This window comes from Lissotriton vulgaris, chromosome 3_1 (genome assembly GCF_964263255.1).
Source record: "Lissotriton vulgaris chromosome 3_1, aLisVul1.2, whole genome shotgun sequence".
NCBI classification, from domain to species: Eukaryota; Metazoa; Chordata; class Amphibia; order Caudata; family Salamandridae; genus Lissotriton; species Lissotriton vulgaris.
Genome location: NC_141689.1, coordinates 1737627343 through 1737641116, shown reverse-complemented (window position 1 = coordinate 1737641116; position 13774 = coordinate 1737627343). Strand labels below are relative to the sequence as shown.

Genomic DNA, 13774 nt, shown 5'->3' with positions numbered 1-13774 from the left:
GTCTGTTGAGGTATGCTGGGCCGGTGTTGTGGAGAGCTTTGTGCGCATTGAGGACGAGCTTGAAAGTGACCCTCTTGTTGACAGGGAGCTAGTGCAGGTATCTCAGGTGGTGGGTGATGTGGGTGCGGTGGGGGATGTCGAGGATCAGGCATGCTGAGGCGTTCTGGATGCGTTGCAGCCGTCTTAGGAGCTTGGCCGATGTTCCTGCATAGAGGGCGTTTCCGTGGTCCAGCCTGCTGGTGACGAGGGCCTGGGTGACTGTTTTTCTTGTTTCGGTGGGGATCCACTTGAAGATCCTGTGGAGCATTCGGAGGGTGCTAAAGCAGGATGAGGAGACAGCGTTGACCTGCTTAGTCATGGAGAGGGTGGCGTCGAGGATGACCCCTAGGTTGCGTGCGTGGTCGGTGGGTATAGGTGCTGTTCCCAGTGTTGTCAGCCACCAGGAGTCTTCCCAGGCTGAGGGGGTGAGGCAGAGGATGAGGACCTCTGTCTTGTCTGAGTTCAGCTTCAGTCGGCTGTTTTTCATCCATTCAGCAAAGTCCTTCATTCCTTTGTGGAGGTTGGTTTTGGCGGTGTGAGGGTCTTTAATGAGGGAAATGATCAACTGGGTGTTATCGGCGTAGGAGATGATGTTGAGGTCGTGCTGTCGGGCGACGTGGGTGAGGGGTGTTATGTAGATGTTGAACAACGTCGGGCTGAGGGAAGAGCCCTGGGGTACGGCGCAGATGATCTCGGTGGCTTTGGAGCAGAAGGGGGGAGGAGGACGCTCTGAGTTCTGCCAGAGAGGAACGATGTGGTCCAGTCCAGAGCCTTCTCTTGGATTCCGGCCTCGTGTGAGCGTGTTCGTAGTGTGTTGTGGCAGACCGTGTCAAAGGCGGCTGACAGGTCCAGTAGGAGGGCCACCGTTTCTCCATTGTCCAGCAGGGACTTGATGTCATCGGTGGCGGCGATGAGGGCAGTCTCAGTGCTATGGTTGCTGCGGAACCCGGACTGGGAAGGGTCCAGGATGTTGTTCTCCTCGAGGAAGCAGGTCAGTTGTTCGTTGACGGTCTTCTCGATGACCTTTGCCGGGAACGGTAGCAGGGAGATGGGCCGGAAGTTCTTGAGGTCCTTGGGGTCCGCCTTGGGTTTCTTGAGTAAGGCGTTGATCTCAGCGTGCTTCCAGTTCTCCGGGAAGGTTGCTGTCTCGAAGGAGATGTTGATTATTCTCTGGAGATGGGGTACGATGGCTGTGCTGGCTTTGTTGAATATGTGGTGAGGGCATGGGTCTAATGGTGATCCGGAGTGAATGGTGTTCATGATTTTGCTGGTGTCCTCGTCATTGGCGCTGGTTAAGGAAAGCAGGCGGTTGGTGTGGGTGGTGGTCGTGGGGGGTGGTGGTTGTCGGGGTGGTCGTGGCGCTGAAGCTGTTGTAAATGTCGGCAATCTTGCGGTGGAAGAAGGTGGCCAGTGAGTCGCACAGGTCTTGCGAAGGCGGGATGCCGTTGGTGTTGGAGCTAGGGTTGGAGAATTCCTTCACGATGTTGAAGAGCTCTTTGCTGTTGTGTGCGTTGTTATCTAGGAGGCCCTCTTGGCGGCTTTGATGAGCTGATGGTGTCTGCGGGTGGGCTGTGTATCTCCTTCTGCATGTTGGGGCTTCCTTTCTGTTGTAAAACGAGGCAGTATCTATGAGACCTGCACAAATAACATATCACATTTGTCCTTCACTGGAAACCAAACACCCTAGTGTAGCGCCTGACTCTCAGAGGGTACCTTTGCAGAGCAGTCTAAGGCTTACTCAGGGGAGGTGGTGTGGGCTAGTAATCACCATTACAGGTGCGCAGAAATAACACTCAATAATTGATTGTCCAGTCTGTTCTTTGCTTTATAAAGGTTAGAGTACATTTATTAAACACACACACTACTCAATACTATGCCCCAATTTACAAACATACATAAGCGGTTGGAATTACTTTGTGACATTGCAAAACATCTCCACCCCTCCCGCAGGGGGGTGGGGTCTAGTGCCACCACTCCCATGTATACACATAATCTTTCCCCCTAATGCAGTTAGTTGAACATAACCTGGAGCGAGGGCCCTGTGCACTGCACCATCCCAGTGGTGACCCATCCCATTATCTCAACCAGCATTTAAAATAGGCACACCTGCCCTGGTGACACATAACCCTGACTGAGCATGAAGTGTACCCCTCTACCTCTTAGGGGCTAATAGTCTGGGTTCTTCTCCACTTTATGCAGCAGCAAGAATACATGTTTAAGCATCCCTTTAAAAGGAGGCACTTATTAAACTTGATAACATTTATAATGCATTGCAATCACTACCTCTAAAAAGCATCACAGATGAAATCACAGGATTAAGCACACACTGCCAGACATCCTAGCAGTAATGTCTAGCCACATAACCCCTCATGGCTTTTGACTTCACATTACACATGTGACTTACAGTCCCTCCATAGAAATAACATTAGCAAATGCACTTCTCATGATGAAATCACAGGATTAAATATATACAGCCTGACACTCTAGTAGGAATGTCTAGCAACATAACCCCACTTTTCTATGATCTAATATTACACATGACTTCCAGTCCCTCAGTAGAAGTAACATTAGTCAATGCACCTCATAGAAATATAATTAGTAATGCACTTTTCTTGCAATTGCACCTCTTCGCCTTCAGGGGATGCTTTTCTCTAGACATTCTCAACTCAGCCCTTCACCCCTTGGTGTACTTCTCAATACACACCTAGCTGTAGAACAAAAGCTCCAGCCCTGGAAGTCATTTAATGCTGCTGAGCCCTTGAGGGGTTATTTCTTCAGAGTCCCCGGAGACTTAGAGGGGGGACATTTTCTCGTCGTACTGGGGGAGACTGCATTGCTCCTGCAGCCCCCCCTACACCTGGGCACTCACTGGGTGGTGACCCCGTTCTCCTGGGACCAGCACAAACAGAGAAAAGGCTGTTTTTCCCCTGCAAGGCATTATGGGGCGATTCCTCATTTTTGTGAATAATAGATTAGCGGCTCTCCCGCTGTGCTGGGGAGAGCTGCGCTGGTGGTGCTGATGGTCTTGGACCGCTTTCTTGCCTCGTTGGGGGGTCCGGTCCAGCCCAAACCCCCAGGTAAGTGAATGTGGCCTGGGGAGCCCACCCCCGGCTGCTCCTGCTGCCTCTCGGGGGCCTGCTCCCACATGGGCACCCTGCTTTAAACATCTGTGGGGAGCCACGCAGGGAACCCACCCCCAGCGTTTCCCGCCGGCTCCCCAACCAACCAGCACCCTTGCTGGCTGCCACAGAAGCTGGTACACTTCTTTTGGGTCTGCCCACCCCTTCAGGCAGATACGGAGATTCCCGCCTTCTTCAAGCTTCGGGGGAGTGCAGAGGCTCTCCCCCCTCCTCCTCCTACTAGTTGGGGCCCGGGATGGGGTCCTGCACCCCATGTGCACCTCTTCACGGGGAGCGCAATGGCGCTCCCCGTCTTTGTTTCTTGGTGTCGGGACCCCGAATTGGGGTCCCGGGCCACTACAGGCTTTCTTGCGGGGGTGCGACAGTGCTCCCCGCCTCCTCCTCCTCACATGAGGCCCGGAGTTGGGATCCCGGGACCCTGCCTGAATCTTCACGGGGAGCGTGACGGTACTCCCCGGTTTTATTTTTGGCAGGGGCCAGGGTGGTCTCCTGACACCCCATGGGGGCACCTTCACAGGGTGCTCGATGGCGCACCCCTGACTTCACTTCTTCTGGGGGTAGCCCCCGGGACCGGACACACCCTGGGAACATCTTTGAGACCGGCGACGGAGCACCACGCGCTTCTTCGTCGGTCGGCCAGAGGTCAAAGGCTGCCTACCTTCTGGGGGGCATATCTCAGCCCACTGGGGTCTGATCTTCATAATTCTGGCCTCTTCTCGCTCCTAGTGGCACTCCCTAGCCACTGGGAGCACTCTCCCCTGCCCTCCTTGTCTCAAAGAGGGTGCATGCAGCAGGGGGCAGTCTTCACTGGCTCCCTGCGCAAGCCTTTCACCTGGCTCTCCTCCTGGGTCTCTCTTCTCCTTGCGCAGAGGCCCAGGCTTCTGCTCACTGGTCCTGGACTCCTCTCCTGGCGCTATTCAAGATCCTGGGACAGTCAGGGGGTTCCTCCTTCCAACTGCCCATGGGACCAGGCTCCAGCACCCTCTGCCTAAGCAGACCACACCCCAGAGAAAGCTTCTCTTCCTGTGCAAACACTTTTTAAAGAATAGGGAGAGGGCTGGCAGGAAGTCTCTAGTATCAAAGAGCCACACATCACTTCACTGCCCCTGCTCCCTCCTTCCTGCCCAGGCCTCTGGGTTGGTTCAAGATGGCATCATCCAGGGGTCTTCTGCCACATGGACTCTGAAAGGCCCTTCCCCATGCTGCCTTCTACCTTGTGCAGCTTGGGGCCTGGCACCTGGTGACAGCTGCTGATGGATTAGCCTGTAGCTCCACCCATCTTCTCTTCTTGGAGAGGAGGCCTTCACCCTTGGAAGGAAGGTCATTAACCCAGCCTGCCAGGGTCAGCCTCAGCCAGGCCCTGGTTATGAGCTGAGTCAGAGCAATATGAAAGTTCTGGATGACCCAAAAGTAGTGCTTTGGACTCTGCAGAATACTTCTACTCAAACAAGTTACAGTGGACTTTAGTGCGTGTCTGGAATTTGTAGGGCTTAGGAGAGTGAAACTGGCCCATGGGCTCCACATTCCGATTGGAGAATAATGAAGTGAAAAACAGTAAAACACAATGACTTTCCCTGGCATGTTTCTTCCCACTGTATAAAGCCTATTCCATGTCACCACCGAGCTCTGCATAAGTCCTACCACACCATTCCATCTGTATCTGTTCCTGGGCTGCACATGCCAGTAATCTCCCTTGCGCAGCCCCTACATGTGTGCACACACATGTAATCAACAAGGTGCCCCTTACTCCAGCTGCAGCGCATCGGCCTAGTCGAGCCAGCTGGGCACCGGTAAAATCCACATGCAGTCTCTTTCACCATGAGTTTATTGTGGGTGAGCCCAACATATGAGGCTCTCCCACAGTAAAAGCTCAACAATTAGGTGCTCAAAAAGCAAAAAATCCGGACGGCTCAGAAGGTCAGAACCACCTTCTAACACTTTCCAAGTACACAATGCAGAGCCAGACACTCTATGGGAGTGTGTGCCAGTGTCTTCCATCATCCCTGTTCCAGCCGAGGGTGACAGTACTGTAATTTAAATGTTAGTTTCCATGATACTTCAATTTCAGCGGGCCCTCACAGATGGCAGCAGCCTTTTGCAGAGTATTTACCTTCACATATGGTTACTAGGATGGTTTAAACATACTCTACAGACATGTTTAGCACGTTTTTCCTGTCTCGCCTCCAGCCTTAGAATAATCCAATTCAAGTTTTGCAGATGAGTCTTCAACTTAGCCCAAGGAGCGAACCTATCATGTTCTAATGACAGCTTTGTTCCCAAACCAAGATCGATACCACACTTCCTGTTTGACATTTCAATATATTGTTTTTCTCTATTTCCTGTTTCTCTTTATATAAGTCCTCAGGAAACCATCGATTTCGAGTTAAACAGGCTCCACCATGTCCTAGTACAGTACCACCTCGTATTGCTTTTGTCTCCAGAGGTCTTGCCTTCAGACTTCTTCGATATGCTATGGAGGTTGCTTTTCATAAAAGAAACCATTTTTCATGGGGCTTATATAACTCCTGAGAAGCTGTCCAAAATGGGGAAAGGAAAGCCGGTTGCCTGTGCAAAGTGTGACCTGGAAAAAGCAACAGATGTACATATGTTTTTCAACGTACGCAAATACAACGTTTCTGGCATGAAGGTATTTTGAGAACACACATAAAGGTAAGCCTTGCACAAATTATCTTTGGGGTGAAGGAGGGTGTGTCAGGAATTTTTTGTTTTATGCATTATTGCTTGCTAGAAGGGAGATCTGTTGTAATTGGATAAGTGAAACACCACAGCTGCATTAAAAATGGTTAGAGTCCATGTTTCATATGTCAAGAATGGACTTGTCGGACAGGTCGGAGCCGGCCTATAGTGGATCGGTTTGTGATGCCGGGCAGGAATTGCGAGTCCTTGTTGTACACCAAAAGAACAAGGGCAGAGTGGCCGGCACATACTGGGGTGGTAGTCCACTGCTGGAGGGAGGCGAATAGATTCCTGGGGTGGACGGGATCCCTGATGAGTAGGACCCCCCTGTGGACTGAGGAGCAACTGAGCGAGGTAGCTCGATTGGAGGACTTTAGGGGCTGGCAACTCATTGACATTGACTACTTGGGGGATGTGTGGAAAGGGGACGCCCCCCGTTAATTTGAATACCTGCAGCAGGAATATGACCTGAGGGATTTGCAGCGTTATCATTACTTACGTCTCATGCACGCCTTACGTTCCCGTATCCGTGGGGGCTCCCAGATCCCAGAATATTCCCCGATGGAGGATCCTATCATTGACAAGCCCACGTCCACGATCTATCATAAGTTAAATAACATCATGCCTGATCCCTTGGTGTCACTGAGGGCAACTTGGGAGCGGGACTTGGGCCCCTTAGAGGACGACGATTGGCAGGACGCCCTGCAGAAGCCACAAGAAATTGCGATCCTGGTCCGGTTCAGATTGGTGCAGCTCAAAATATTACACTGAGTTTACTACCCTGTACCCTACTGTACACCTGAGGTGGGTGCCAGTCCACTTTGTGTGCGTGGGGGTGCGGGGCGAAGGGTCCTTCTACCACATACTATCAGAGTGCCCAGATATTGTCCCCTTTTGGACTAAGGTCACTGATATAATGGAGGAAGTGGTGGGCTCTCCGGGCCCGAGGGAGCCCAGATGGCTACTTTTGATGATTAAGGGGCCTACTGATTGGACCAGATATGGGGAACTTTGGTTGGCCATGGCGGCGGGTGTGGCAAAAAGGAATATTGCTAGGGCCTGGGGGCGACGGCTCCTCCACTGTGGGACCAATGGGAGCGGGACCTTGATTGGTGCCAGAGGGCAGGAAGACCATTTACAAGAGTACGGGGTGCCCCAAAAAATAGAATAAGATCTGGGGGCCTTGGGGAAGGTACAGGGGAATGGGGGGAGGCCTGGGATAAGGGGGTTCACTCTGAATGTCCTGTGGATGGTTAATTATGACTATTCTTTACGTTGTTCACTGCCTGTTTGTCTGATGCAATGTGCCCAATGGATGGTCATGTCAATGAGAATGAGCACTGTTAATAAAAAGATTAGTAAAAAAAAAGAATGGACTTGTTGGGAAATGGGTCCAAAAATAGGAAATAATTCTGGGATATATATCAAAACTGGCCAGAGGCTAACGGAGGCCGATGAAGGGCTTAAGGATAATAAAATAGAAAATAAGAAGAACTCCACTGTCCAATGGTTATGCTGACAGAACTCTCTGACATAGCTGCAAGTGCCTCCCAGTAAAGTTTATGCAGCTGCCGAAAAAGCGGACACTGTCTGAGAGAGACTTACCAAAAAGAAGGATGGTGTCTTTTTTTAACCTATTGCCTTCCTTTCTGTACCTCCTTGTGGGGGTCTGTGGTCTCCTCCTTTGCAGAGGAATGGCAAGGGTAAAAGACATCAAAACCCGAGTTGAATGAGGAGAAGAAAAAAACATAGCCCAAGGAGGCAACCTATCCTGTTCTATTAACAGCTATGTTCCCAAACCATTATAGATACCATACTTCTTGTTTGTCATTTCAAGATCGTGTTTGTCTCTATTTCCTGTTTCTCTTCATATAAGTCCTCAGAAAACCATTGGATTCGAGTTAAACAGGTTCCACCATGTCCTAGTCCAGTACCACCTCGTATTGATTTTGTCTCCAGAGGTCTTGCCTTCAGCCTTCTTCGATATGCCAGGGAGATTTTTTCTGCCAGTCTTGACTTTTTTCCACCAGTTGTGGTGTTGATTAATAATGGTCACCTGTTTTGTTTTTGCTGTTTAGAAAGTCATACACTGACACTATGTTTTTAAGAAGGAGTTTCCCTTACCACTGGGAGACTACCACTCTTACCAATGAGTTATCATTCTGTCTACCATTACAATTATGGTGGATTTTCTATGGGTGCAAATATTCTCAGAGGTGTCAGTGGTGGGGGTTTTTTAGAGTTGGCAGTCATACTTTGCCCCTCAAAATGGTCATAGGTTAATGTTTAGCAAGGAAGAAATACATTATTATTCAAGGTAAAAATGGGAACCTTCACGCCCAGAAATCACCAAGTTATGGGATGGGTTCAATCATGGGCGAAAAATAGTTTGCAGAGCTGTTATTGCTTGAAATCTATAGCAGACACTGGTTTCTAAGAGCATTCTGGGAATTCTTTGTGGCTTTTGATATTCAGAAATGCACACTAACTATATAGGGCCAGATTTATATGTTGGTGGAGAGGGAACTCCGTTGCAACTGCAACAGAGTTCCTTCCCAACCAACATAATGGTCCACCTGTCCAATTTACATCCAGGCAGACCATAGTTGGATGGCAGCAGAGACTGCTCTGTCTGCAAAGGTCAAAACCCTCCAGTAGCCCAATGAGCTAAGGACTGTCGGAGGTTTGGCTGTATGTCTCTTTACCTGATTTGGATGGGCAAACATACAGATGTTTTTCAAGGGTATTTTCTTTTTGAGAATAAAGAATGTTGTAAGTTTGATGTACAGCTCCATCATGTTGATGGAGCTGTCTGTCAAACTTACAGTACATTGATAGGAACTGCTGTGACAGAGGTTCCTGTCAATCCTTGAAATGTTCGCTTGGCCAGCAAACATTTCACAACTTGGGTGGCGACTGATTGATTTACTCTGTAGACCTAGAGGATCATTGGCAGGGGTCTCAGACCCCCACGAAGAAGGTGGCTGCGACCTGCGTGGGCCTGTTGATAGGTCTCCACCCCATCCTGAAGTTCTTCAATGCGCCAGTTCAGCAGCTTATTGTCCAGGCTACGAGTTTATCGCGCCTGGACTATGTGAGCGTGCTGCTTCTGGGCGCAAACCAAGCCGAGATCTTGCTACTCCAACGAGTCCAAAACTCGGCAGCTAGAGCACTGGTTGGACTCCCTCGTAGATGCTCTGCCAGAGCCACAATCAGAGGCTTACACTGGCTTCCGATTGGCACACAGATCCAGTTTAAAGCACTCTGTATAAAATCTTGAAATGTAAAAGTCCTGAGCTATTGTGTCCTCTTCTAACCTCCTACATTCCCCAACGTAGCTTGCGCTCATTGGGACAACATCTGGTAATCATACCTAGGATTAAACTGTGCCGTGCCGGGGGCCGTTCATTCTGGCTCCTGGCAGCTAAGCTGTGGAATTCTTTGCCAGTCTCCATTCGTGGCATAGAGGACACATTGACCTTCCGGAAAGCCATTAAGACTTTCCTTTTTCTATTGTCTTAGGGACTGTGATTTCTTTGGCCAGCTTCTGTTTATTCTGTACAATTAGACTGACAGCGCCGGGACGCCCCTTCTCTGGGGCAGCTGTGCGCTTAACAAAATTATAACATAACATATGTAGCCTACATTTGTACATTTCAGAATTGTGAATGTGGTCCTTCATGTTTGGTGTACATTGCTCTTCAAAGCTAGGAAAGGACTATATGAATATTGTAAATACATTTAAATATGAATGCTAATGTCAGATGAACAGGTGTTACATTAACGGTAGGGGTTTTAACTCTGATAAAACAAAAGCGAAACAGCTGAGATATAAAAACATTATAAACCATAGAATAAAAGGGCACAAACAATGTCTGATATGTAGTATCCAAGAATAGGACTAAGCAATAATTGAGATTAACAACATTTTGAACAGGAATCTGTTAGAAAATGCAATTAAAATCGCCGTGGCAGTGTTTGTGGTACCAATGGGCACTACCAAGGTATTTATAGGATGTATGCAAATTTGGAAAAGACCAGCCTTATTGTTACTGGCGTACGTGCCTGCATGCTCTCCCCAGCACACCTCTGAATAATCGTCACAAAAAAGTAAATGGTGCAGACCAGAGAAAACGCCTGTCCGTCTGTTTTTCTTCTTCTCGGTACTATGCCATGTTTCAAAGAAGGGCTCACATTTAAGACTACACTATGTTTGGGAAGCAGATTAAATGTACAGCTGCAAATCAATCTTACCATACAATATCCAGTTTTGCCCATCACAGTGTCAAAAATATAACCGATTTGAGAAAATAAAGCTCCTTAAAATAACAACGGTCAGATTAACAGTTTGGCAGATATTGTACTCTGTTCGTCCATCTCTCTGTACGCCCATCAAGGGATGTATGACATCACAACGCATACTTTTACATCGCATGCTTTTACATCGCAAGTTTTACAACGCATGCCTTTACAACGCAAAGTGTTGAGGGGTGCTGGATAGTGAATAGTTTAATGTACTATTCCAACTCCAGTCCCCGTGGATAGTAGGGAAGGTGTTGGATAGTAAATTAAACCTATTCCCTATCCTAGAGCGCCCCCCAGCGCAATGCGTTGTAATGGTTTGCGTTGTAAAAATTGCGATGTAAAAGCACCGCGTGGTAAAAGTTTTGTTGTAAAGGATGTTTCCCCCATCAAGTTATCTATCCATCGAGGGCCCATCTGCTGGCTCTGTGGACAGAAAACATTTTCTGACAGCTCGAATGGAGGGTGTTGGGGGCATTATTTTTGTTCTTCAGAAATAAACTCCCAAACTGGGTCACTTTATTTTGAAAACCCAAACATTTTAAAACATTTTGTGAAAGGATGTTATAACCGACAGAAGCCGTTCATCAAACCGGTTGTATATTGAAAGGGAACCACAGTGATGTGGATTCCCCTCAACGTTCATAGATGACCACTGGGCCAGCATCATCTCTAAATTTCGTACAAGGTACATCAACAGGGTGGTAAAGGAAATGCCCTTCTCCACCCCTGAAGGATAGAGTACCATTCGGCAACCGAAAAATCGGACTTAACTTGTTTTATTGATAACGAATGTTATCTGTTTAGTCATCATGGTAGGAGGCTACTAACTTAATATACATTTTAGAGTAGAGCCTTTAGCAATATAGTAAATGCTTGGAATGAAAAGAAATAATAAAACAAGAGAAAGTGCTTTGAAAATACACAAAACAGAAATTGAAATTAGGCATTCGGAGAAAAGCCATAAACATCAGGATATATTAACTGGAATAGCTTCCCATGTGAGGCATTTCGAAGCTCGTCATTATAGCACTTAAGATAAACGTTTGAGTGCATTAGAATAGCTATCGTTCTGGGACCAGAGCAGGTTGGACAGAATTAGCCCATGCAGTCCATTCAAACAACTCATTTATATACTGGTTTTATACAGTATCGAAACACCTTTATCTTTTTGTTGCACTGCATCTATTCCTCTTTCATTAATTTAGGTATGTTTGTGAAAATATATTCAATTGTAAAAATGATTTTAACTAAAGTTTGGTCACACTTAGTATCATAGGTAAGGCATCAGATATTGTCGTTACTCACTAGTGCAAATTCCTTGTTGAGAAGCATCTGCTCCACCAGGGATGACTCGTTGTGGAAGAGGTGAGGCTGCATGTGACTCCACATGTGGGGGAACCACCAGAACTCGTCCACTGAGGCCAGAAGCAAATCATCACCTTCATCCTCCTCAATAGTACCTGCGAAAACAAGAGCACATGTGGTACTGTCGGGGAGAATGGCGAGAATGTCATCTTGAGTGAAATTATGACATTTCTCATTGGTTAAGGCTATCTACAGTGGGATGCATTTTGTAATCTACTGATTTCTCCCACTGTCACAGATTCTAGCATCCAGTCAGTTCACATGTATGGACATAGATGGTCACTAGCTCCTAAAGTAGTGGAGCTACATCACCTAAAAACTCCATTCCCGAAAAGAGCATTAGTAGTTTACCCATCTATCTGATTTATTTAATCCACACTTTCATTCACCTGGTTCTCTAATGATCCTTTATCTTGTCAAACTTTAATAGTCAAAAGGCAGTTTTTTATGTGATTTTTTTTCTTTTTTCGTTGCCTGTTGTTTTGCAATAAGTATCTTCATAAAACTAGAGGAATACAATATAAATCGTGCTACAGAAAGCACTTGGAAATGGCTGAATCATGTTTTTACTTGTGTGTACTAACAAAAAATGTAAATAAATATAACTAAATGTATAACGTGTGAATTGTGCAATAGATAGCTGTGATTTCTGCAACACAAAAAATATGCAAGAAAATTGGGCTATTAGTTAAGACCAGTGGAAGCCCCACTCAAATAGTAAGCACAATCCATATCAGGGTGTATCATTAAAATAACTAAATAAGCCTGGGATTAACTCTCTGGTAGCTTCTTAGCACAAAAGCAGTCATGATTAACTTAGAGGCAATTTGTAAAGTATTTAGACAGCACTCAAAAAACACTACACAAGAGAAATCCCAAATCAATTAAGAAACATAGAGTACATTTTATTAAATAAAATGATACCTGAGCAACAAATATCCAATCAGTAGTACCAGAGATATTAAATCTTAAAGTTTTTAGAAAAAATAGCATCAAGAATCAGGAAGTGCCACAAGCGGATATCTGGTCGTGTTGGACTGGGACAAAGTGACAGGTTTGAGCTAAACGCGATGGGGCATGGGTCAGTTACAGGGACCAGTTTTGTCCTGGTGAAGAGATTTACCTTTTCACAGAGAAAGTCCACAAGAGGAGCCTCAGCTGGGGCTTCACTTTGGTGGGGGATGTGAGGAGTCCTTTGTTGCCATGAGGAGGAAGTTGCCGCTGGAGCTTCGTGTTGGCAGTTGAGGTTGGCTGTCACTGTTCAGTGTGAGGAGCAAGTCGTCGCTTGAGCTTCACATTAGCGGTAGACATGAAGGTTGTTGCAGGAGCAGGTAGTCAAAGCTAAGGCAAACATTAGGTTGTCGCTGCAGCTTCGTGTTGTTGTGTCTTGTGGATGGTAATTTCTTAACACGGTCCTAAGTAGCTCCAAACGTCTGGATTTCCACTTTTAACTTTATTTTGATGCAGGCGGAGTATACTCTGATAAAAAAAGACCTGGGGGTATAGCAGCTCTTGGGGATCAGGATTCACTTCAGAAGAGGCCAGTAGCAGGGCTCAGGCAGGTCTAGGCAGGTTCAGTTGGTGCTGGTCAGCTGGGCAGTTGCAGGGAGGCCTTTGAAAGTCTGTTGCTTCCCTGTAGGTCAAATAAGAAGTCAGCCAACTGACCCTTGGGGAGCCTGGGTTCAAGGTAAGCAGGGACACTCTTCCTACTTTAGACAGTAGGGAAGTCCATTTTGTGAATTATACACAGGTCCAGGAGTGTTCTTATGAAAGGTTATGAAGGTGCCGCATTTATGCCCGCTGCCTGCCTTTGTGTGGGGGCAATTCCTAGCCTACTTCCATACTGGTTCAGGCCAATATCCACTTTCCTTGGGTTTGGTCCAAACTGTATAGGGAACAAAGGCAAGGGCAGTTGCCGTGTGTGTGCTGTAGGCAGGATTCTTTGAAGTGCAATCAGCAGGGCAAAACTCCTCCTCACCCATCCTTGTACACCCAGGCCACTTTTGTCTCCATGTCTAGAAGAATACACCACACCACAATAGAGCCATTCACATTCAGAAGACCCTGGACACCGGCAGAAAGGCACATTCGATTTAAGAAGGAAAATGCCAACTTTCTAAAAGGGACATTTTCAGAAAAGTAACCTAAAAACTGAAATTACCATTAAAAATAATTTTAAATTACAATGCAAATGAGTGGAAGAAGCATTTTTATTATCTGTTCCCAAA

The 13774-nt window shown here is 47.0% G+C and overlaps 1 protein-coding gene across 1 annotated transcript in view; it reads right to left on the bottom strand.

Annotated features, from left to right (window-relative positions):
- The window catches only part of LOC147728380 (N-heparan sulfate sulfotransferase 4), a 1294254-nt gene that overhangs the window by 811844 nt on the left and 468636 nt on the right, over nucleotides 1-13774 (bottom strand). Inside the window, exon 4 of the mRNA XM_086963276.1 lies at nucleotides 11487-11641. Coding sequence (XP_086819402.1) covers nucleotides 11487-11641 — 155 coding nt within the window. The remainder of the gene's footprint in view (nucleotides 1-11486; nucleotides 11642-13774) is intronic.